Raw genomic sequence first — 22,178 nt, 5'->3', positions numbered from 1 at the left:
GCAGTGGGTTAAACAGTTGTGCCGGCAGGACTGAAGACCAACAGGTCAGAGGTTCGAATCCAGGGAGACTGTGGATGATCTCCCTCTGTCAGCTCCAACTCCCCATGAGGGGACATGAGAGAAGCCTTCTACAAGGATGATAAAACATCAAAATATCTTGGTGTTCCCTGGGCATCCTCCTTGCAAATGGTCAATTCTCACACCAGAAGCAACATGCAGTTTCTCAAGTCGACACGCAAAAAAAAAAAAAATGCCAACAAAGTACAAAACTCAAACAGCGAAATTCCAGAGAAGAAACAGTCAGGAACACCTAATCATCTCTCAACAAAGGATTCCCCCAGGCAGTAACAAGCCATGCCAAAAAACTGTCAGGCCATCAAATGCTAATCAAGGTGACCAATTGAAACATTCACACCTTGCTCCAACAGACAAGAGTTCTTTCTCCCACCCTGGACTTTCTGCAAATATATAAACCCCATTTTCCTAGTTTCCAACAGACCCTGAGAATGTCTGCCATAAATGCAGACGAAACATCAGGAGAGAATGCTTCTAGAACCCGGCCATACAGCCCAAAAAACCTACAACAACCTATTTCCCCAACAGTTTCAAGCAGTTTAGGCTGCTCAAGGGTCTTCAAGTGGTGAAGTTTTCTGTGTTTTCCAAGTTCTCTTAAAATAAAGGAGGTATTGAATCTGGAGTATAATGCCTCTTATTCCTTGTGCGTATCTACACTGTAGAATCGGTGCAGTTTGAGACCACTTTAACTGCCATGGCTCTTTGCTGTGGAATCTTGGGAGCTGCAGTTTGGTGAGTGATCAGCACTATTTGGTTGAGAAGGCTAAAGACCTTGTGAAACTACGACTTCCAGGATTCCATGGGATTGAGCCATGGCAATTAAAGTGTTGTCAAACTGCATTAATTCTACAGTGCAGATGCACCCTAGGCATTGCAGCAGAGAGATTAAAATGTAGCAGTTAGTGACAACTTCAACAAAAGCAGAGGAAAATGAGGCATTCTTTTCATGACTGTCATGATGTGCCATTATTTTCATCTTATCTCACATACTTATTCAGAACTTTTCTTTTTCATAGTCCTTTTATTCACAAGTTTTCATCACTGGTTCTAGGTATTTCACACAAGAACATTGCATATATCATGTACTACTGTTTTAAATGACCAATTTCATGCATCTGATGCAATGAGAGCCCATGGCGGTTGGCTAGACTTCAAGCATGGCTCAGGATTTATCTTTACAGTAGAGTCTCGCTTATCTGACATAAATGGGCCAACAGAACGTTGGATAAGCAAAAATGTTGTATAATAAGGAGGGATTAATTAAAAGCCTATTAAACACCAAATTACATTATGATTTTACAAATTAAGCACCAAAACATTGTGTTTTACAACAAATTGACAGAAAAAGCAGTTCAATACATAGTAACATTATGTAGTAATTACTGTATTTACGAATTTAGCACCAAAACTGCAATGTATTGAAACAGCTGTGGTTCCGGGCAGGAGGCAGACTGTGTTGGATAATACAGAATGTTGAACGAGCCAAGGTTGGATAAGTGAGACTCTACTGTATTTGTTATCTCCATGATGTGTGGTCTTCACAAACATTCCCTTCTAGATAGATCTATATGTATTAATACTGTATCATCATAACAAAAATAGTTTTCAACACAAATAGTAGAGAATAATGTAATTTCTTAATAATTTACACATTACGTTAAATATGTGCATGTATTTGCTCACATAATACACATATATATGTAGATAACATGATCGAATGGATCCATAATTAATTATCTAACTAGATCTATGCTAAGCATACCTAAGACTGGATCCACTGTGTATATTTTGTGTATTGCCACATGGTTGGCACATATTTGGGTGATTAGAAAATGGAAACATATTTTTTTACTTTAGTCATAGACAGATCAATACACAGATCTGTTCACAGCATTCGATTCAACAAGATGCTATGTTGTAAGCAACATTTGTTTTTAGGGCATGGGAGCACAGCATTTGCAAGTGTCTTCAAAATACATATTGCATAATTCTTCTTGAAGACTGATGGGTAATTGTATGTTAAAGTATCTTTCAGGATTGAAATTTTGTATTCAAAACCTAATTACAGCTGCTAGCATTTACGATCTTCCTGTTATCATTGAAACTATCGTAAAAGACAACTTGCTTGCACTGGAAGCCACACCATACAAAGGTTTGTTTCCAGAACACTATGTAAGATTTCAGTTCATTGCTTGGTGCGAGGACAAGATGTTAAAGTTTGGGAAAGCAATGAGTTTCATTCTTGTCCTTTGACACAGATCTTGTGTCCTACAGACTTTCGATCACTACTTTTACTATTTGTATCATTATGCTTCCAACATGTTGGATATAGGAGCCCCCGGTGGTGCAATAGGTTAAGTCCTTGTGCCAACAGGACTGGAGACCGACAGGTCAGAGGTTCAAATCCGGGAAGACCGTGGATGAGCACCCTCTGTCAGCTCCAGCTCCCTATGCGGGGACATAAGAGAAGCCTCCCACAAGGATGGTAAAAAATCAAAACATCTGGATGTCCCCTGGGCAATGTCCTTGCAGACAGCCAATTCTCTCACACCAGAAGCGACTTGCAGTTTCTCAAGTTGCTCCTGACACGAAAAAAATTGGATATATTATGCATTAGGAGAAATTTGCAAGGAGGATACATGCAGTCCTTGTCTTGTCTTTGTTATTTAAAGTAAGTTAAAATGCATATAAATCAAATAATCCAAAGTAGTGTTCAAAGAGTATTTGCTATGTTGTTTTATTTGTGTTATATCTGCAGAAGAAAATTAACACCAAAAAACAATTATCGCATCTGATGTTATTACATTTCCACTACATAAGACCACATGTTGAAACAGAATTAGTATTTAGAGATCAAAATGTCACCATGTTGACAGGGGTGTGTAATGCATATTCCATACTGTTTTTACAAATCATCTGTTTCTGGAACACCATTGGCCTCTGACGGTTGTATAGTAATCATTATGGGAATACTCTCAGAGGTCCATCCTTTAGGAGTCCTGTTGAAGCTCCTCCTGGTACAAAGAGGATTGGCAAGGACCATGAATCGAGGGTCATTTAGCAGCAGGAAGTTGAAATCTGGAACCTTGAACTTAACCAGTTTCGATGCTCTCTCAAAACCACCAAAAGGAGTAGCAACTCTGTAAATGATAGGAACAAGAATAAATGAAAAATCCAAACAAACACTTATTTTCTCTCTGTAAGTGTCTTGGTTTTGTTTCATTGCTTCTGATAGCAACATTATAAAGCAGTTAAGTCCATACATTTCCCATTTTACTGGTAGACTGGGACTGTGGAAGAAAAATTTGAATAAAAGCAAAATACACATACTGTATTTTCCGGTGTATAAGATGACTTTTTAACCCAGGGAAATCTCAAAAGTCGGGGGTCATCTTATATGCCGGGTGTCATCTTATATGGCGGGTGAAAGGAGGAGGAAGGGGAAGCTGTGCTGCCTTTGGATCTCTCTCTGTCCCTTCGCAAAGCTGTTCCGCCTTGGAGAGGAGTCTGTACTTCTTGGATCTCCCTATCCCTTCTGAGGGTGACAGGAGGAGGAAGAGGAGGCTGTGCGGCTTGGATCTTTCTCCTTCTCTCGCCTTCTCTCCCTCCCTTCACAGGGTAGGAGGAGAAGGTGGCGGAGGAGACGGCTGCTTGACCTCCTCTCCGTCACCTCCTCCTCTTCCTCTCCATCGCCCAATGGCTCCCAGCCTCACATCACCTCCTCCTCCGCTGCCACACTGTCAGCTAAGATGGGCATGGAGTGGAGGAGCCTCTCGGTAGCGGGAGCCTGGGAAGCCAAGCGGCACCAGAGGGGCACAGCAGCACCTGCTTTATGCATTCAAAATTCAAGAATGAAAACTGAATACTTTTTGGTCCAATTTGTACTAAAAAGGAGCTGACAGCATCTTCCATCAAGGAAAAGAAATGTGGAGGAAGTGACTTGTAAAGATTTCTTGTTTAAATAGATGTGAGTGGAAAAGATCTTGTAATGAGCCTTTTTGAGGTAAACAGCAGATTTAGGTTCAGAAATTCTTTCTTTTTAGGTGTACACCCTTTGTGCCAGGTGCTAGACTGGGAATTATAGTATTATAGGGAGGTCTTCCTGCCAGTGCTATAGCAACCCTGAGAAATGGCCACCCAATGCTTAAAGCCCTTCTGCAAAGGAAATGGCATCACTTTCTGATATATTTAATCAAATCTGATTTTTTAAAAAACAATTATTGGGTTTGCGTTGGAAGAGGGGTAGTCTTGGTGAGTATATCCCAAACACTGTATTTTAACTGGAAAAGTTGGGAGTTGTCTTATACACCCAGTTATCTTATACACTGGAAAATACGGTAATAAAAAATATTACCTATTTTAAAAAAGATTCCTCATAAAGCCTGGGAATGCTGGATCAAATCTGTGACAAAGTTAGGAATCAAATTTTCATCTGCAGGGAGTGTCAATGAGGTATGGTACTGTGAGGGCTGGACTACAACTGTGGATTCAAATCTCATGTGAACCCTTTGACAATCAAACTCTCTCAGCCTCAGAGGAAGGCAAAGGAAAACCTCTCTAAACAAACCTTGCCAAGAAAAGCCCATAATATGGTTTCTCTTAGAATTGCCATAAGTCAGAAATTATTCGAAGAGACACCACTGTTGTATGTCAGCAAGGCACTTGAAAACATGAACCAAAAACGCCAGGAACTTTCAGGCAAAAACTCAAACAACGTGATACATGAAACACAGAGCACTTGAAAACGAAACCGGCATGAATTAAAGACGTTGAATCTGTTGGAGGTTGTAAATGTAAATAAACAGAAGCTTTACCACTGTTTCTGAACCAAAATATACCCTGCAGTATAATAATGTGTCACTCAGATTTGTGTAATAAGTAACAGTAATTTTACTTCAATTCAAAAGGTCAAACAGAGCAACAATATATACAGCAGTCTCTCTAAATTCTTAAAGAGAACAGAGGGAATAAATAGTCCTTTTAAACAGTCTTTAAAATATGCTTCATGCCTTAGAAATGATAAGGCTTCAGAGAGTTGGCAGCCATTTCCTTCCTGGCTGTTTCCAGTCAGCGCTCTCTTCACTCTCTGATGTGAAAATGGCAGTTAAAACCATTTCTCTCAGCAGCAAGCTAGAGACAGTAGCCAATCAGAATTCTGGCTCCTGGCACGCTTGGCCAATCAGCTGCTGACACATGTCTTTCCAGTCAACCCATTAAATCATGGTGCCTTTTTCAAGTCCCCACAGAATCGACTGAGACACTAGCCTCCCATGAATCATTATAAACCCTTTCCAATGGCTAAAACTGACAAGAAATAATTATTTCTTACTTTCCCACTAGATAACAGTTTGTTATCATTCTTTTGTTGTAAACGAGTAGAACATCTGAGATTCTGAAACTTCTGCCTCTATTTATTAAAACTTTGTGTTCTGTCCAAGGTTTCACTATCCTCTCCCTCTGCACCTGTCAAAGCAATCTCAGCATCATTCTCAGGCTGCTACTCTGAGAAAAGCGGTGAAAGGTCGTTCCCAGGAATGTGACCTTGCTCAGGCCTCTCTTCTAAAGTTAACTCTGGCCTGGGCAAACCTGCATCCTCAGACTGATCATCGGAAACTCCATCTCCATTGCCACTATGCACATCAACATGACCATCATTCCCAACAGGAACATCATCATGAACTTCATTCCCATCATGAGCATCAGACACAATCACAGGCTGTTTCCAGTCAGTGCTCTCTTCACTCTTTGAACCAAAATATACTGCAGGGTATATTTTGGTTCAGAAATGGTGGTAAAGCTTCTGTTTATTTACATTTACAACCTCCAACAGATTCAACATCTTTAATTCATGCTGATTTCGTTTTCAAGTGTTCTATGTTTCATGTATCACATTGTTTGAGTTCTGGCCTGAAAGTTTCTGCAGTTTTTGGTTCATGTTTTCAAGTGCCTTGCTTCATGGAGTTTTATGTACTAATGGATTTCATTCCCATCATGAGCATCAGACACAATCACAGGCTGTTTCCAGTCAGTGCTCTCTTCACTCTCTGAACCAAAATATACTGCAGGGTATATTTTGGTTCAGAAATGGTGGTAAAGCTTCTGTTTATTGACATTTACAACCTCCAACAGATTCAACATCTTTAATTCATGCTGGTTTCGTTTTCAAGTGTTCTATGTTTCATGTATCACATTGTTTGAGCTTTTGCCTGAAAGTTTCTGCAGTTTTTGGTTCATGTTTTCAAGTGCCTTGCTTCATGGAGTTTTATGTACTAATGTTCTTGGTTTCCTTTTTAAACTTTATGGATTATCTTGGATTTTGGACTTGTACTGTTTTACTATTTTTACTGCTTTGCCTACATATATTCTTCAATAAAGTGCTTGCTGATTTTACCAAGCCAGTGTAGCATTTCAAATCAGAGATGTTCCTGCTCTGGAGTACAACAACCACCATAACAAAAATGTATCAAACATTAAGGTTTCAATCTGGTTTGGAACCAAATTTCAGTTTGGTAAGTCAACATTTATGTAAATTCCATTTGAGGACTAAAATTTGGATTTAGGCTGAAGACTGTAAGTATTCCATTCTCTCGAGTAATACTAGTGTCGAAATTGCTATCAACAGACCACTTTAAAAATAAGACTTTTAAATGAGTTGGCTCAGAAGGTAAGAAATAGTTGTAACTCATTGGAGCAAAAGTATATTTGTGGAGAAGTCTCTTATTAGGAATTCCAGCACAAAGTTGTTATACTAGAACTCCTGCCTGAATCCAGGGAGGCTCATTAGTGCTAACATTCTTTGGAGGTAAATTATTACTTCAGGCTATAGGTCTGGGAATAATGACTGAAACCCGTTTGCTGATTGATTTTGAAACCTTACAATGAAACCACAGGGAGTTTTAATTTGAATGCTATTCTCTTAATACAAATGGATTTTTAATGAATCTGTTTTAATGAGTTTAAATAATGTGTGTGTGTGGGCCTTCAAGTTGCTACCGACTTATACAACCCCATGTATTTCATAAGGTTTTCTTATGCACAGAATACTCAGTGGTAGTTTGCCAGTTCCTTCCTCTGAAATGTTACCTACAGCACCTAGAATCCGTTGGCAGTTTCCTATTCAAGTACTAACCAAGACTGTCTCTGCACAGCTTCCAAAGTCAGACAGGATTTGCTACCTTTAGAATATAAATTGCACACACACACACATATATATATACATATATGCATATATAGGCTAAATAGTGTTATACTATGTATACATATTTCAAATGGGGTAAGTAGTATTTAACTGTATTTTACGTGTCCTGTATCACCTGCATCGCTCCCTTGCCCATCCCACTATATATATATGGCAAAATTCAATGCCTAACATACATAAAAACATAACATAAAACAATAATAACATACAGATATCAATTAAATAATAAAAACACAACAGTTAAACATTAAAATGTGGTAAAACATATTCATATAAACATTTAAATCTCACAATTCAACAGTCCTAGTCCAGGGCTATTCCAAATATCAATATCTATTGGATATGATCCTGATCATTCCTTGTATTGCTTACTGCCCAAAGGCTTGCTTCCATAGCCAGGTTTTTACTTTTTTTTCTGAAGGCCAGGAGGGAGGGGGCTGATCTAATTTCGCTAGAGAAGGAGTTCCATAGCCAAAGAGCCACCACTGAGAACGCCTTGTCTCTTGTTCCCACCAGACGCACCTGCGGAAGAGGTGGGACTGAGAGCAGGGCTCGGTAGCAGATTGGCAGCCAGTGGAGCTGGCATAACAGGGTGGTTGTGCACTCCCTGTACACTATTCTTTTTTCTTTTTTCTTTGAGAACATGGGAAGCCTCCCGTCTTCTGGGCAATGTCCTAGGACCTTGGAAGCACAAAGGCCCGGTAGAAGTAGCCTTATGTTGTCTGATTGGCTCCGTCAAGCTCTGTCCTCCCAGTGTCCTGGAAGCACCCTAGAACGTTGAAATTTGGTAATGTGTTGATGTTCAAAGTTGGTAAACCTGCTTTCTGTCACAGAATTCAGAGGGATAGCTGTATTAGTTATAGCATCAGAAAACAGAGAGAGAAATGCAGCAGAACCTTTGAAGCTGACTGGGAAGAAATTGTTTTCATGGATACAGTTCACTTCATATGATACAACAAATATGTGGCTGATATTAACCATGGTTCCTGGCCTAAGGCCCTTTCTACACTGCCTTATGATCCAGATTATCAAAGCAGATAATCTGGATTTTGTATGGCAGAGTAGAAGGGGCCTAAGTGGCACAGCAATTTCTGGTTAATGAAGGTAAAAAGCTTATGCTAGAAGTTTCCTTTTTCTAAGTTAGTCTCAAAAGTTCTGTTGTGTTTCTTTATGCCTCAGTAGGCAACCCAAAGACAAGCTCCTCATGGAGTTATCTTGGCAAGATTTGTTCAAAGCCGGAGAAGATGTGAATTGCCAAAGTCACCTGGTGTGTGTCCATGACTGAATGGAAATTCAAACCCTGGTCTCCAGAGTCACAGTTCAAAATCCACACCATGCCACAAGTCAGAAATGACTGGAAGGCACACTATTCTAGATAGGCCAATAATATGCTTCAGGATAAGGCTATTTCATATGTAAGATTTGTTTCATAATCCACTGTCCTCATTTCATAATAACACTGCTAAGAATATACACATGGCATGATCTGCCTGGCTCCTAGTAACGTTCCTATGCAGTTACTGATAAACAAATTAAACACTACTGTTATAGACACGCTTGGGCAGTTGTGAAAAGTCTACAGATTAATTTTTTTATGTTTCAAAAGCAGTGCTTTCTACACCTAGTTCAGTTAGTAAAAATACATATTTATATATTGCATAGATGTCCACAGGAACCAACAGAAAGAGAAGAGTAATTAAGTAGTAAATCTTCATGTATGGCAAGCGTAAATCCCTTGAAGCAATCATTGGGATGATGTCAAGGAGTTGTAATGCCCTATATTTCATGAAACCTAAACATGTAATTTGAGGTCTGACTCACTGTGTGTAATCAAAGCGCAATGCCAAGCATACACAGACAGATACACACAGACACACAGATACACACAGACATAGACACAAACACACACCACTGCTCATTGGATATAATACAGAAGCCTAGAGTGCTATTTTTTCCAGCAAAAAACTGACCCAGTCTTCTTAGTTTCTTTCACCAGTTTTGTAATTCATATAAAACCAGAACATCCATATGCAGAACAGTTACATAATCAAAAGTGTGTATAATTGCAACATAGCTATGCTACGGTAAATACACATCTATATGTCTAAGATCTAACCTAAGAAGCCCCATGCATTGATCAGACTTTATGAATGGAATAAATGTGGTTTTGGGTGACGCTATTCAGATTTATTTTAGTGATGTTTGCAGCCCTTGGAGAACATGCTTTCAGGAGTTGCTTCCCTTGCAGCTGAATATTCTTAAATTCTTATTTCCACAGTCTTCATCCCTCTAATTTTACAAATCTAACAACAATGTAAAGTTGTTATTCTAGGGCAGTGCTTCTCAACCTGGGGGTCAGGATCCCTGGGAGGTCGTGAGGGGGTGTCAGAGGGGTCACCGAAGACCATCAGAAAGCATAGTATTTTCTGTTGTCATGGCCCAATTCTATTGTTGGTGAGGTTCAGAATGCTCTTTGATTATAGGTGAACTAAAAGTCCCAGCAACTACCATGCCCAAAATGGTCCATTTTTCCCAGACCCCAACAGTCTTCATATTTGGGCATATTGTGCCAAGTTTGGTCCAGATCCACCATTGTTTGAGTCCACAGTGTTCTCTGGAGGTAGGTGAACTAAAACTCCCAAACTCAAGGTCAATGCCCACCAAACCCTTCCAGTATTTTCTGTTGGTCATGGGAATTCTGTGTGCCAAGTTTGGTTCAATTCCATCGTTGGTAGAGTTCAGAATGCTCTTTGATTGTAGGTGAACTATAAATCCCAGCAACTACAACTCCCAAATGACAAAATCAATCCCCCCCCCCCAAAAAAAACCCTCACCATAATTCAAATTTGGGCTTATCAGGCATTAGTGCCAAATTTGGTCCAGTGAATGAAAATGCATCCTGCATATCAGATAGTTACATTAAGATTAATAACAGTAGCAACATTACAGTTGTGAAGTAGCAACGAAAGTAATTTTATGGTTGGGGTCACCACAACATGAGGATCTGTATTAAAGAGTAACTGCATTAGGAAGGTTGAGAACCACTGGTCTAAGGAGAACCAGCTATCCAGCTAGTGTGCCAAAGATGCTGTTGGCCAGTAGTGGGGGGTGCTGGAGGTCATAGTCCAGCACTGTGCTCACACCTTCTCCAAATCATGGCTGTGCGAAATATGAACAGTGAGGAAACAAGCCTTAGACTTAATATGATTGTTCCTTCACAACCAGAAAGTAGGCTTACTGAGCTTACTGAGAATGGATAGTCATGCTTTGTTTTGTTAATTGATGCAAAAGTTTCCAATTAAGTCCCCTTCTTCACAGCTGAATAAAATCCAGATTATCTGCTTCGAAGTAGATTATCTGGCAGTATGAGAAAAGAAAATTTAGTTCAAAGCAGATCATGTGGATTATTTGCCTCAATATTTTGGATTATTTGGCAGTGTAGAAGGGCCCTACATGGTCAGTTTCAAGGAAACCACTTTCAACTAACTTCTGAAGCTGGTGTTAGCCACAATTCCTAGTCCAGACGACACAGTAGTTTGTGATTAACTAAAAGTAGAAAATAATGTCTCTGACCTTTTTCCTACCTGGACATGTGGTGGAAGGGAGCAGGAAGGACTTGTGAAAACCTGATGCTTGTTGTGGCTTGTTTAGATTGTGCTAAACCATGATTTTGTGTAACATACACATGCAGACAGAATGATAAGAATAACTTTAAGAAAATTGAACCAGAACCATTCAAGGAGGGAAAACAGAAAGTTGGATTTGTCAATATTTTCCATTAGCCGACATCTCTGTATAAGAATTTTAGTTGCTGGCCTAGACAGAATTGTTTTCCTTTTATATTAATTTTGGTTTTTCCTTTTGAACTTTGTATATTAAATTAGTATTTGGTGCAGTTTTACAGAAAATGTAATTGCACCTCCTTTTCCATAAAAACGAATTTTACATTTTAGATGGTACACCTTTTGCAGAGGATTAATAGCTATTAACATCACTATTAGGATGTGATGTAATAATGCAGAATTATAAATGATGCCTAAATCCATTTAGTAGTCTCAAAGAGAATAACTCTGTTGAAGAAATAAGATTCATATAAGTAGTCATTTACTATTTAAGCAATTAATTAAATTGATTTTCTCTTGCTGGTTGGATTTAGTCCAAACGACGCTGCATGCACCCAGGTTAATAACCAAATGTAAATTAATTTCTGTTTCAATCAAAAAATGAAATGCTGTTCATTAAAATAATGCTCAGTGCCCAGAATGGGGTTTTTTTTTCATGTCAGGAGTGACTTGAGAAACTGCAAGTCGCTTCTGGTGTGAGATAATTGGTCAACTGCAAGGATGTTGCCCAGGGGACACCCAGATGTTTTACCATTCTGTGGGAAGCTTCTCTCATGTCACTGTATGAGAAGCTGGAGCAGAGAGACAGGAGCTCATCCTGCTCGCTGGATTCAAATTGCTGACCTTTCAAGCAGCAGTCCTGCTGACACAAGGGTTTAACCCATTGTGCCACTGGGGGCTCCTTCCCAGAATGGTTGAGAAACTTTTTGAATCATTGGATCTCATCGCATGGAGGTCCAGAAGCTGGGGGACAGAGGGGGAAACTGTGGGGCAGCATTTCACTTCATTCCCTTCCCATCATGGGTCATGGGCTGCCATTCCACGACGTTTCCCAGCAGCCCCCAGCTTCCTTCCATGATGTCCCTGGCTGCTTCTATGAGGAGTTGGATAGTCACCTGACTCCTCAGGGCTCTATCTCTGCACACTGCTGGCATGCTGCTGGCATGGAGTCCCACTGGAAGTAGCTTTGCGTCATTTGATGGGATCCGGTGAACTCCATCTCATCAGTGTGCTGGCAGCACGCAGAGACAAGAAAAACTACTCGACTGATGATGTCATAAGACGTTGTGGTGCAAACTGAGTCCTTAACAACCTGAAGAAAATGCTTTACAATTTGTGGAATTAGGTTTGCTGCATCTAAATTAGTAACACAGAGGGATACCCAGATGGACTGGATTCCTGTAGTGCTTTGAAAACAATCCATTTCAGGAAGGGCACTTTGTTTCTTGTCTAGGCAAAGAGGCAAAACCGGTCAAGCCTGTTTAATGTTGCTTCTATGTATTTTACAGTGCCTCACTTCTTCCATAGGGTGCTATTCTGCATGTTTATCCTAACAGGAAGGGGGAAAAGGGGGGGGGTGTGTGGAAAGAAAGAGCAGAAGAAATATTTTTTTCACTTACTTACATAAGTTTAAAAAAGGAAGCAGGAATGAGAAGAAATGTGTCACCCACTTTAAAACTATCTGGTTTTTATTTTGGCATGAGCTTTCATGGCACTGCATTTGAAGAAGTTGGTTTATATCCATGAAAGCTCATACCAAAATAAAAACCAGGTAGTCTTAGGGCCCTTTCACACAGTCATATATCCCAGAATATCAAGGTGGAAAATCCCAGAATATCCGCCTTGAACTGGGTTATCTGAGTCCAGGGCCGTAGCCAGAAAAAAATTTCAGGGAGGGTTGAAAATTTCGGGGGGGGGGGGTTGAAAATTTCGGGGAGGGGGATTGAAACCTGCCTCTTAGCTCACGCTGAAGCAAAGAGCACAGCAGAGGGCAGAGCAGCCTTCCATAGCCTGCAGCTCTGCCCCTGTCAACCACCCCCACCAAGTCTGGTCTCCTTCATGAGGGCCTTCAAATTTAACCCCCCCCCCCCCGCCCCAACTTGGTTGCTTCACTACATCAGCTATTGCTGCAAGTAATGAAAGTGTGAATAAATTGTCGATATTTGCTTGAGCTAGTGCTTGCAGTTCTGGAGGGACTCTTAATTTTTTGTGTCTCATAGACTTAGCATGCAGATTTGGTTAACCAGTTAAAATTCATGAGTAAACCAGGTTTATTCTTTTTAACCTGAAAAATTTCAGGGGAGGGGGTTGAACCCCTAACCCCCCCCCCCCCCCCTCGCTACAGGCCTGTCTGAGTCCACATTCAGATAATGTGGGATTTCCTGCCTTGATATTCTCGGATATAGGGCTGTGTGGATGGGCCCTTACAGAGGCTGCCATATTTCTTTTTTTCTTCCCCAACTCTTGTCCTTTTGTGCTTCAAGAGACTAACATGACTATCTCTTTGAAGAAAAGTGGAGAATAAAAATGTTGGAGATGTCTTAACATGATGGGTGTCTCATGAGATTCTTCCAAACTGACACAAGTAGTGATCTTTTCTTGCATCCTATAGCAAATGGAGCATCTGATGTTTGGACCACTTGAAAAAACAGTTCTCCCAGAAATCAGGAACTCAACAGCTCACGTACTAGACAGGTAGGTGGGAGTCAGACAAAGAACAGTTAAAGTTGTTTGGTGGCCCTTGGAATCCAGATTATGTATCCCTTTCCCATAATGTTACATTTCATTTCCAAAAACGTATTCCAATGATAAAATGTTGCTAAAATTACTATTTTCTAAGAGAAAAAGAAAGAGATCTTTCCAACAATTCTAGTACTGTTAAACCAAGAGTATTTCAAGCCTGAGTTTATAATAATTCAAATTTTTAAGTAAGTTTTCATTATTTTTCAAAGAGGTCTGGGGTGCTTCGAGGGAGGGGGGTACGGCCTCCAGACCTCTATGAAAAGTAATGAAAACTTACCCTGCCTTTCCTCCCCCCTCCCCCTGCTCTCCTGGTGCATCATTTCTACATACTGGGAGAGGTGCTCCAAGCCTATAATGGAGGTCAGGTAAGTTTTCATTACTTGTCTGGACACCCATCCCAGAAAGTGCACACTTTCTGTGGTGTGTGTGAACAGGCCCTCAGGAAAATCCGTGTTTATAAAATGTGGATTCTCCTGAGATAAAGGCCTGTCTGGAACTGTCACATGTCTGCAGGTTTTAGTCCAGCCATAAAGAACTATTTAAGGAGTTCAATTTATTTTGCCAATGGCTCCTTTAAATTTTGGACTAAAGCACAGAGCTTAGCATTGCTGACGTGGAAGCTGCCATTCCTTTAAAACAGCAGTTCTCAACCTTTGGCCCTCCAGGTATTTTGGTCCTCCAGATATTTGGCCAGAATTCCTAAAAGTTGGCCAAGCTGGCTGGAACTTCTGGAAGCTGAAGTCCCAAACTTGTGGAGGAACACTTGTGGGGAAGTACTGAAGAATCTGTCTACTCCAATCTTTAAAATACAGCCTTTTGAAATAAGGAACTACAGAATCGCAAATTCTGATGAGAATAAAGAGGCAAGTGAAATTAGTGAAGGCTCTTCTGCATTGTTCCAAGTGTTGAAGAGCTAGTGCTAGAACCTTCATAGTCCTTGACATCAGACTCGAAACAATGTTAGCATGTGCTTTTAATGGCATTAATAAAACCTACAGCAGCTTTGTTGCGCAGTAACAGGGACTCCAAGGTCTAGTTAAATTGAAGACATTAAGCCAGATTCATAGTTGCTCCCTGCTGTGCCCTCCCAAGTACCAAGTGTAGTGCCAAGAAAATGTGGGCCAATGGGGAACTCTATATATAGCAGGTGTGGACAACTGTGACCTTCCAGATGTTAATAGGCTGCAACTCATATAATCCTACATTGCCAAATCCATCTAGAACTGATGGAAATTGTAGTCCAAAAGCATCTGTAGGTCTACATGAATATTATGAGGCATATTTCTGAGCAGCTTTGGTCTTTATCATGGTAGCAGTTGTTGTTAATCAGGAGGGGAAGGGGTTGCACTATTTAGTCCACTTTTATTGTTATCTATTTTAGATTAAAATGGGTCTTGTAGACCTTGTTTTATTAACTTCAGCTTAGTATTTAGACAGTTTCATAACTGTATTTTATTATGCTTTTATAGGTTTTATTGTTAGTGATCCTTTTTTTGCAGGGAAGGTGACTCAAGCCTTTTAGAAAAATAAATAACTGAAATAATAATAAATAACATTTTAATTTTCAGCCTCTGAAATCCTTTTAGCTATCTTCTGAATCCATCCCAGCTTGCATAGAAATATCACAGTCAGAAACAAACACTACTCCAATCTGGTAGAGCCTGATAACTAAGAGGATGTTGCAGCTGCATTCATGTTTTGTATATGTTTGCTTAGAGTTGCAAATGTAGGCTGATTAAAATACACAAAGCTTTGTTGACATAGCGATTTTCAACATGGGGGTTGATCTTCACATGTCCATGATAACTAGTGAGTATGCCTCTGAGATACACTTACTAAGCATTACAATTCCTAGAAATATTTCTTCCTACAATGACACTATGCGAACATTAAGACTTGAGTCACTCTCAGAGACTGATGTCATTATTATATCACTTTGGTCTCTAAGGTCACATCATTTGCATTTTCCCTAAAACAGCAATCAAATGAATCAGCTGTAATGACTACAAAATACATAACCTAAATATAGGAATTCAGTTGCATGCCTGTAATAAAATGGGAAACTTGGGTCCATGGACTACACTTTTGTTTCACTTGACTTTATTTGCTACCCCCCCCCCCCCCCCCCGCCCCATGAGATCCAAGGCAGCTTATAACAACCACATTCAGAGGACCCTTGTTATCTACTGGGTTTCCTCCAGGATACCAAAATCCGTTGTTGTTGTTGTTGTTGCTGCAAAAACATCCCAAATAGACTACCGCAACACACTCTACATGGGGTTGCCTCTGAAGATGGCAACCCCATGTAGAGTGCGTTGCAGTAGTCCAGTGCTCGGCAGCCAGGTTGCTCACGGGAGTGGGGTACAGGGTGCATACAACTCCCTTGCTACACCAGTTCCACTCGCTGCCTATTAGCTTCCGGGCTCAAATCAAAGTGCTGGTGCTCACCTATAAAACCCTAAATGCTTCCGGCCCAGTTTACCTGTCTGAATGTATCTCCCCCTACAAAACATCTTGGTCCTTAAGATCATACAGGGAGGCCCTGTGCTCGGTCCCACTGCCATTGCAGTTGTGTTTGGTGGGGACGAAAGACAGGGCCTTCTCTGTAGTGGCCCATCACCTGTGGAACTCCCTCCCCAATGAGGTTAGATCTGCCCCCTCCCTCCTGACCTTCCGGAAGAAGCTTAAATCCTGGTTATGGGATCAGGTGTTCACAGAATAGTTTGTTTACTGGGTAAAGACAAGATTTATTTGACCAGACTTGGATTGCTTTGGATGACGGTTTTAATTCTGGTGATTTTAATATGGCGAGCAGGTTTTTAATGTATATTTAGAATTACTTTAATCTTGTAAATGTATTATGTGTTTTGTATTATGCTTGGCATTGAATTGTTGCCTGTTTGGAAGCCATTCTGAGTCCCTCTGCGGAGGTCGAGAAGGACCAGGTATGTAGCCGGGGGGGGGGGGGGGGGCTTGAGGGGGTTCAGCCCCCCCCCCCCAAAATTCCCATGGTGGTTCGCGAAAAGGCCTTACTGGTGCATTATTTAAACTGTTATGTTTATTCATATCATGATCTGATCACCATACTCAATATATCCCATATGCATGGGGGTATTGGGGTAATGATACAAAAGGTTTGCTAGGCTAGACCCTCTTTCACTCAGACTCACCCCCCCCCCCCGAAACTCAGCCCTCTCGAAACCCACCCCCCTGAAAAAAACTCAGCCCCTCCCCCCCCCCCCCCCCCCCCCGAATCGAAATCCTGGCTACGAGCCTGAGAAGGACGGGGTATAAATGTTTTAAATAAATAAATAATTTATACCACGCCCTTTCTCCCCAAGGGATTCAGGGCGTTTTCCAAAATATAACATAAATGGCAAACATTCAATGCCAAGACCAAATTAATGATCAAGACAAAACATAAGATAAAATAAACTAAATATAAGTTACAAATAACCAAACTTACCCAAGGATAAACAAAGTAAACATAAGTCCCATTATATGTAATGGCATAGTAAAATGTTTTCCCTTCTATAAAATGGCAAAATCAAGGATTAACTTTTAGAATTTGTTTTAATATTTCCAAGCCATGGATGATTGCTGGACCCATGGATATTGAAGAGTTATTATACATTTTCATTGAATATCACTTTCTCAGAATACTAGAAAGGTTGTCAAAACCCTGCATTTTCACTACACATTACTCCAGATTTCCTTCAAGTGCAATACTGAGCTGTTTTACTCCCATGTTTTGAATAACTCAAAAATAGAATTGTTCCTGGAATGATCACTACTATCACAAACTGCTTCAGTTACAAACCAATGCACAGTTAGGCACTGAAATGATATCTGCCGGGGGTGCTCTAGCTGGAGTTTGTGCATTTAATCGGAGCTGGAATTCAGTGGCTCATGGGTCCCCTTCCAACTCCATATTTTTAGATACTGGGAATAACTAAGGATTGAATTATTGGAATTTTTCTTTTTCCTCATTCTAACCAACTGAAGAGAAAAACTCCAAGGTGGTAAGAAAAAACTGAGGATCAGCTACCTTCTCTATCTAGTCAGTTTTGGCTGAATAGATACTCTAGCCATACCCACTTCTATATGTTTTCTATTAAAGGGTTTTTCTAGCTCATAAGGACTTGATGGTGATACCTCCAGGAAGAATCAGAAACCCCTGAGGTAGGGCTGGTGAATCAGATTGTGCCTATATCCAACTGAACCTGTAGAAGACCCCCATTAGTCTCTGTAAAGTTTCTACTCACAGAGACATTTATTTTCCCTTATTTTGCAAAATGGAACGGCTAGTTCTGAAAGAGCACACCATCTCTTCCATAGCAACTGGTTTGGACCTGAAAGGATTTTTTGTCTTGAGTTAGTCACTTTAAATTAAATACAAGTGATTCATTGAAAACGGACACTCACACACATATTTACACAGAGGATCTTAATAAATGAAATTACTGTACTGAGCATGAACAAATTTGACCCGCAGCCTGGATATTTTGTTTTAAAATTTTTCCAAAATATTTCCAGTCAGTGTCAACATGTCTAGAGCTTCTGCTAAAATCCACATGGCACTGTTTAACAGGTAAACATTATTTACAGTTTATCTTAGCATACAGTGCTCTTTGTGGGTGTTGCCTAGATGTTTGGGTTTGGCAAAAAATTAACAAGTTTTGGTTGTCTAAAAAATGGAAACAGATTTTACAAAATTAAAAATAAATGTTTAGTGGACATCCTTGTATCAAGCAGAGATGCTACTTCGCTTACATTTTCAAAAGGTCATTCCCATGCCTTATGTGAGCTTTTCCAGTGAATGATAGCATGACATTTGCCTTGCGTGTTGCATTTTCTCAGAAGTTGTGTAAGTGTGGTCCATAGTGCAACCAATCATTCTGCAGTCAAAGATGTATGCACTGTTTTCGTGCTTTTGGATTGATGGATGGAGAGCTAACAGCTGCTGCACAATGGGGAACCTCAAGGCTCTAACACCTTCAGCCAAATGAATGCACATCTATGGGATCCTGCATAACTCAACTATGTTGACAGTATATAGGATCTTGGCCAGGAAGCTTTCCTTCCATAGATAGTCTTCCATTAGAACCTTAAGAGCAGGGGTCCACAAACCTTTTAAGCAGAGGGCCAGGTCACAGTCCCTCAAACTGTTGGAGGACCGGATTATAATTTGAAAAAAGGATGATGAATTCCTATGTACACTGCACATATCTTATTTGTAGTGCAAAAACTACTTTAAAACAATACAATAATTAAAATGAAGAACAATTTTAACAAATATAAACTTATTAGTATTTCAGTGGGAAGTGTGGACCTGCTTATGGCTGATGAGATAGGATTGTTGTTGTTGTTGTTGTTGTTGTGTGCTTTCAAATCATTTCAGACTTTGGTTGACCATGAGCGAGGGCCGGGTAAATGACCTTGGAGGGCCGCATCCGGCCCTCGGGCCTTAGTTTGAGGACCCCTGCTTAAGAGGATCGAAACCACAGTTTTATCATGCTTCTGTTTCCCATTTTCTATGAAACTGAAAAAATTACCTGTTAAAACTCTTAAAGTCAGGCAGCTCTGGCCTTGCTTCTGGCTTAAACAGTTTAGGATATAAAGCCTCCAATAGCTCAGGATCATTGCTAATAGCTTCTATCCAAGGTGATCGATAGTACTTTGGCACAGATGTAGTGTTGAACTTCTCAGGCGGGATTGTTTTCAATGGCCCAGAATATCCTTTGGGAGCAAAAATTATGCAGTATGTAAGCAAGCAGTTATTTCAAATGCCTCAATCCAATTAGCAATTCATTCCCACTACATCTTCAAATAATTCAGACTTAAGATTGCATGGGTATTATATAGTACCGCTGAAATATTTCTGAATGGAAGAGAAGTGTAAAGTTTGTAGAGGTTCTACAATCATGGTAAGTATGAAAATAATATTTATTTATTTGTTAAAATATGTCCATTGTTGACTTCAATTCATTCCCGACGTATCACAACAGAGTTTGTTTAGAGGAGGGTTGCTTTTGCATTTGTCTGAGGCTGAGAGATTGTGACTTTTGGAAGGAAACCCAATGGGTTTTCATGGCTACATGGAGTTTAGAAGCTAGTCTCCAGAGTTTCAGTTTAATGCTTAAACCATTACACCATGCTGGCTCTCAAAAATATTTACACCCTGGCATATATCAAAAGATAAATGAGTGAGGCCCTGAGGCTTTAATAAGCAGTCATGTTTTTATTCAGTGCCTAAATAAAACCAGTCTTGGCTCCCATTTGGAGAGGACATTCCACAATTGGGGTGTCGCTACTGACCTTCCAAATCTTCACACCAGTTTGTAGATCTCACTGGTAGAACACAGAGAAGGATATGTCCAGAAGACCTCAACAGGCATAAAGGTCTAAAGACATTTAGAGTTTGAGTCTAACTAGGCATATTCAGGATGGTAAGGCTGTCCAAAGGGAGAAAGATAGGCCTGAAATATCTGTCACCCCATTGGTCACCAAGATTGATTGGACTGATCATAGCTGTCATCAAAAGAAGAAGTCTATTGGCAGTCATTGCATGCTTGTTGGAAAAGGAGGAAAAGAAAGAAAGCTTGGAGACAAACCTTTAATCAATTGCAGTAAGCATTTTTGTATACAAATTTGCAATATTTTAATAAAAAGAAGGGGAGCATAGAAGGGAAATGGGAATAGAAAGAAGGAATACTACTGCAAATAGACTGATAATAAGAAAAAAAAGAAAATATAAAATTATATTTTATATTTACTAGGGGTTTGGGGAAGGGAGAAGAGGAAGTAGGAAGAAAAAGGAAGAAAAAAGAAAACATGGCTTCCAATCTTCTTCACTGTAGATTACATTTTCTTTTCTTTTCTATTTTCTTTATATTACTGCTATCCCCCTCTTCGATTGCTCACAACAGGCTACAATTTTTCTTGTTATCTTCAGTTTGGTTCTATTATCATTTTTATTTTTTCTGGTTTCATATAATCTTTTATAGGAGTCCAATTTGTTTTACATCCCTCCTTCTGTCAGTAGTCCCTATTCATTATGTCCATTATTTTAGACAACTACTGTTCTTTTGTAGCATAAGTTTTTCTAGCCACTGCCATTAAATAGTCTATCTTTGTTTCTGTCCATTTCTTTCCAATATTTTTTTCGCTATTTTACATGTCCACCACATATGGAAGAACATTCCTTTGTGATCTTCGCATTTACAACATTTGCTTTGAATATTTGGATAGCATTTCGCTAGTTTCTGTGGTCTTATGTGCCATTGGTACATGATTTTGTACCCATTTTCTTTTAGATTGTAGGAGTAGGTAAATTTTAGTTTTTGATTCCATATTTTTCCCATTCTTCTAATGTTATGACTTGTCCAATATTTGTGGCCCATTTCATCATACAGTTTTTAACTTGTTCTGTTTCAGTTGGCCATTCTAATTTTTTTTTTGTAAATTCTTGTGAATAAGTTCTTATCTGTCCCATTATTTTGTCCCAGCAGGTGTTTTTCTCTGCAAATCCTATTATTAACTCCAGCTGGAATATGCCTCTTGAATTTATGGGATTTACTAACATTGTCAAATCAATGAGCTTAGTAGTGACTAATAGATGGGAGCCAGTGTGGTGTCATGTTCGGAATATTGTACTATGTTTTTGGAGATCCACTGAGTGACTGTTGGCAAATAATTCTCTTTCTGCCTCAGAAGAAGACAAAGGCACCCCCTCCCCCTGAACAAATCTGTCAAGAAAATTTGTGACAGGGCCGCCTTTGAATCAACATAAAGCAAAATGACTTGAAAACACACAATAGAGGCAAGCCATACATTTTGCACACACTAAGCCTCAAGATTTAATTGATAATTCTGCAGGCAAAGCTAGCTGCGAAAGACTTTTAATAATCATCGATAAGAGTATATATTGATATACATAATTAGAAATTTCAAGCTGTTGTGGAATTGCATTCAATTCATATCTATCAGTTGTATAATCTGCCCTACAGAATCCAGATCAGGAGAAACCGGTTTGGCTACTTTCCAACTGAAACCAATTGTACATAAAACTGATTGGCTGATCCTTGTGATATCACAAAAGTACTTCCCTATCTTCCTAGTCCCAGTACAGTTATTTAAACTTTAAAAGAAATTGAAGTGATAGCTCTAACTAGGACACAGTTGCCAGATTGAAAACTGAAGGGCGCTCCTGTGCTGTTGGTTGTGTGAAAGAGGGTGTTCCTTGTTACCTGGTTGTATGTCAAGCAACCCTCTTCTACAAATTGATCAGAGGCAGAGAAGCCTTCTGCAGTTTGCATTCTGACAATCCTAGACACAAATAATGAACTTGCCATGCACTTCAAAAGTCAAATTTAAAAGATAGCCCCCTTTCCTGGAACATGAGGGAGGATATTGTTAGACTGAGTATCAAATGAGTGCAATCTGAAAGTTAAATCCATCCCCAGACGGTAAAAACCAACAGCATTGACTTCCATTTCTCTGTACATCACTAAGCACTCTAAAATAGCACTGGCCTAATC

The 22,178-nt window shown here is 39.8% G+C and overlaps 1 protein-coding gene across 2 annotated transcripts in view; it reads right to left on the bottom strand.

Moving 5' to 3' along the window:
* Positions 1–2,787: 2,787 nt before the first annotated feature.
* MYOZ2 (myozenin 2) overlaps positions 2,788–22,178 on the bottom strand; it is a 44,962-nt gene continuing 25,571 nt past the window's right edge. For both annotated transcript variants that reach the window (XM_060779016.2, XM_060779015.2), the window contains 2 exons: positions 19,194–19,377; positions 2,788–3,215 (listed from right to left, as the gene is read on the bottom strand). In XM_060779016.2, the coding sequence (XP_060634999.2) occupies positions 2,981–3,215; positions 19,194–19,377 (419 nt within the window). In that variant the 3' untranslated portion in view covers positions 2,788–2,980. The remainder of the gene's footprint in view (positions 3,216–19,193; positions 19,378–22,178) is intronic.

This window comes from Anolis sagrei, chromosome 5, assembly GCF_037176765.1.
Source record: "Anolis sagrei isolate rAnoSag1 chromosome 5, rAnoSag1.mat, whole genome shotgun sequence".
In the NCBI taxonomy this organism is placed as follows: Eukaryota; Metazoa; Chordata; class Lepidosauria; order Squamata; family Dactyloidae; genus Anolis; species Anolis sagrei.
The sequence above is the reverse complement of the archived record's forward strand: the minus strand, read 5'-3'. Positions and strand labels throughout refer to the sequence as shown.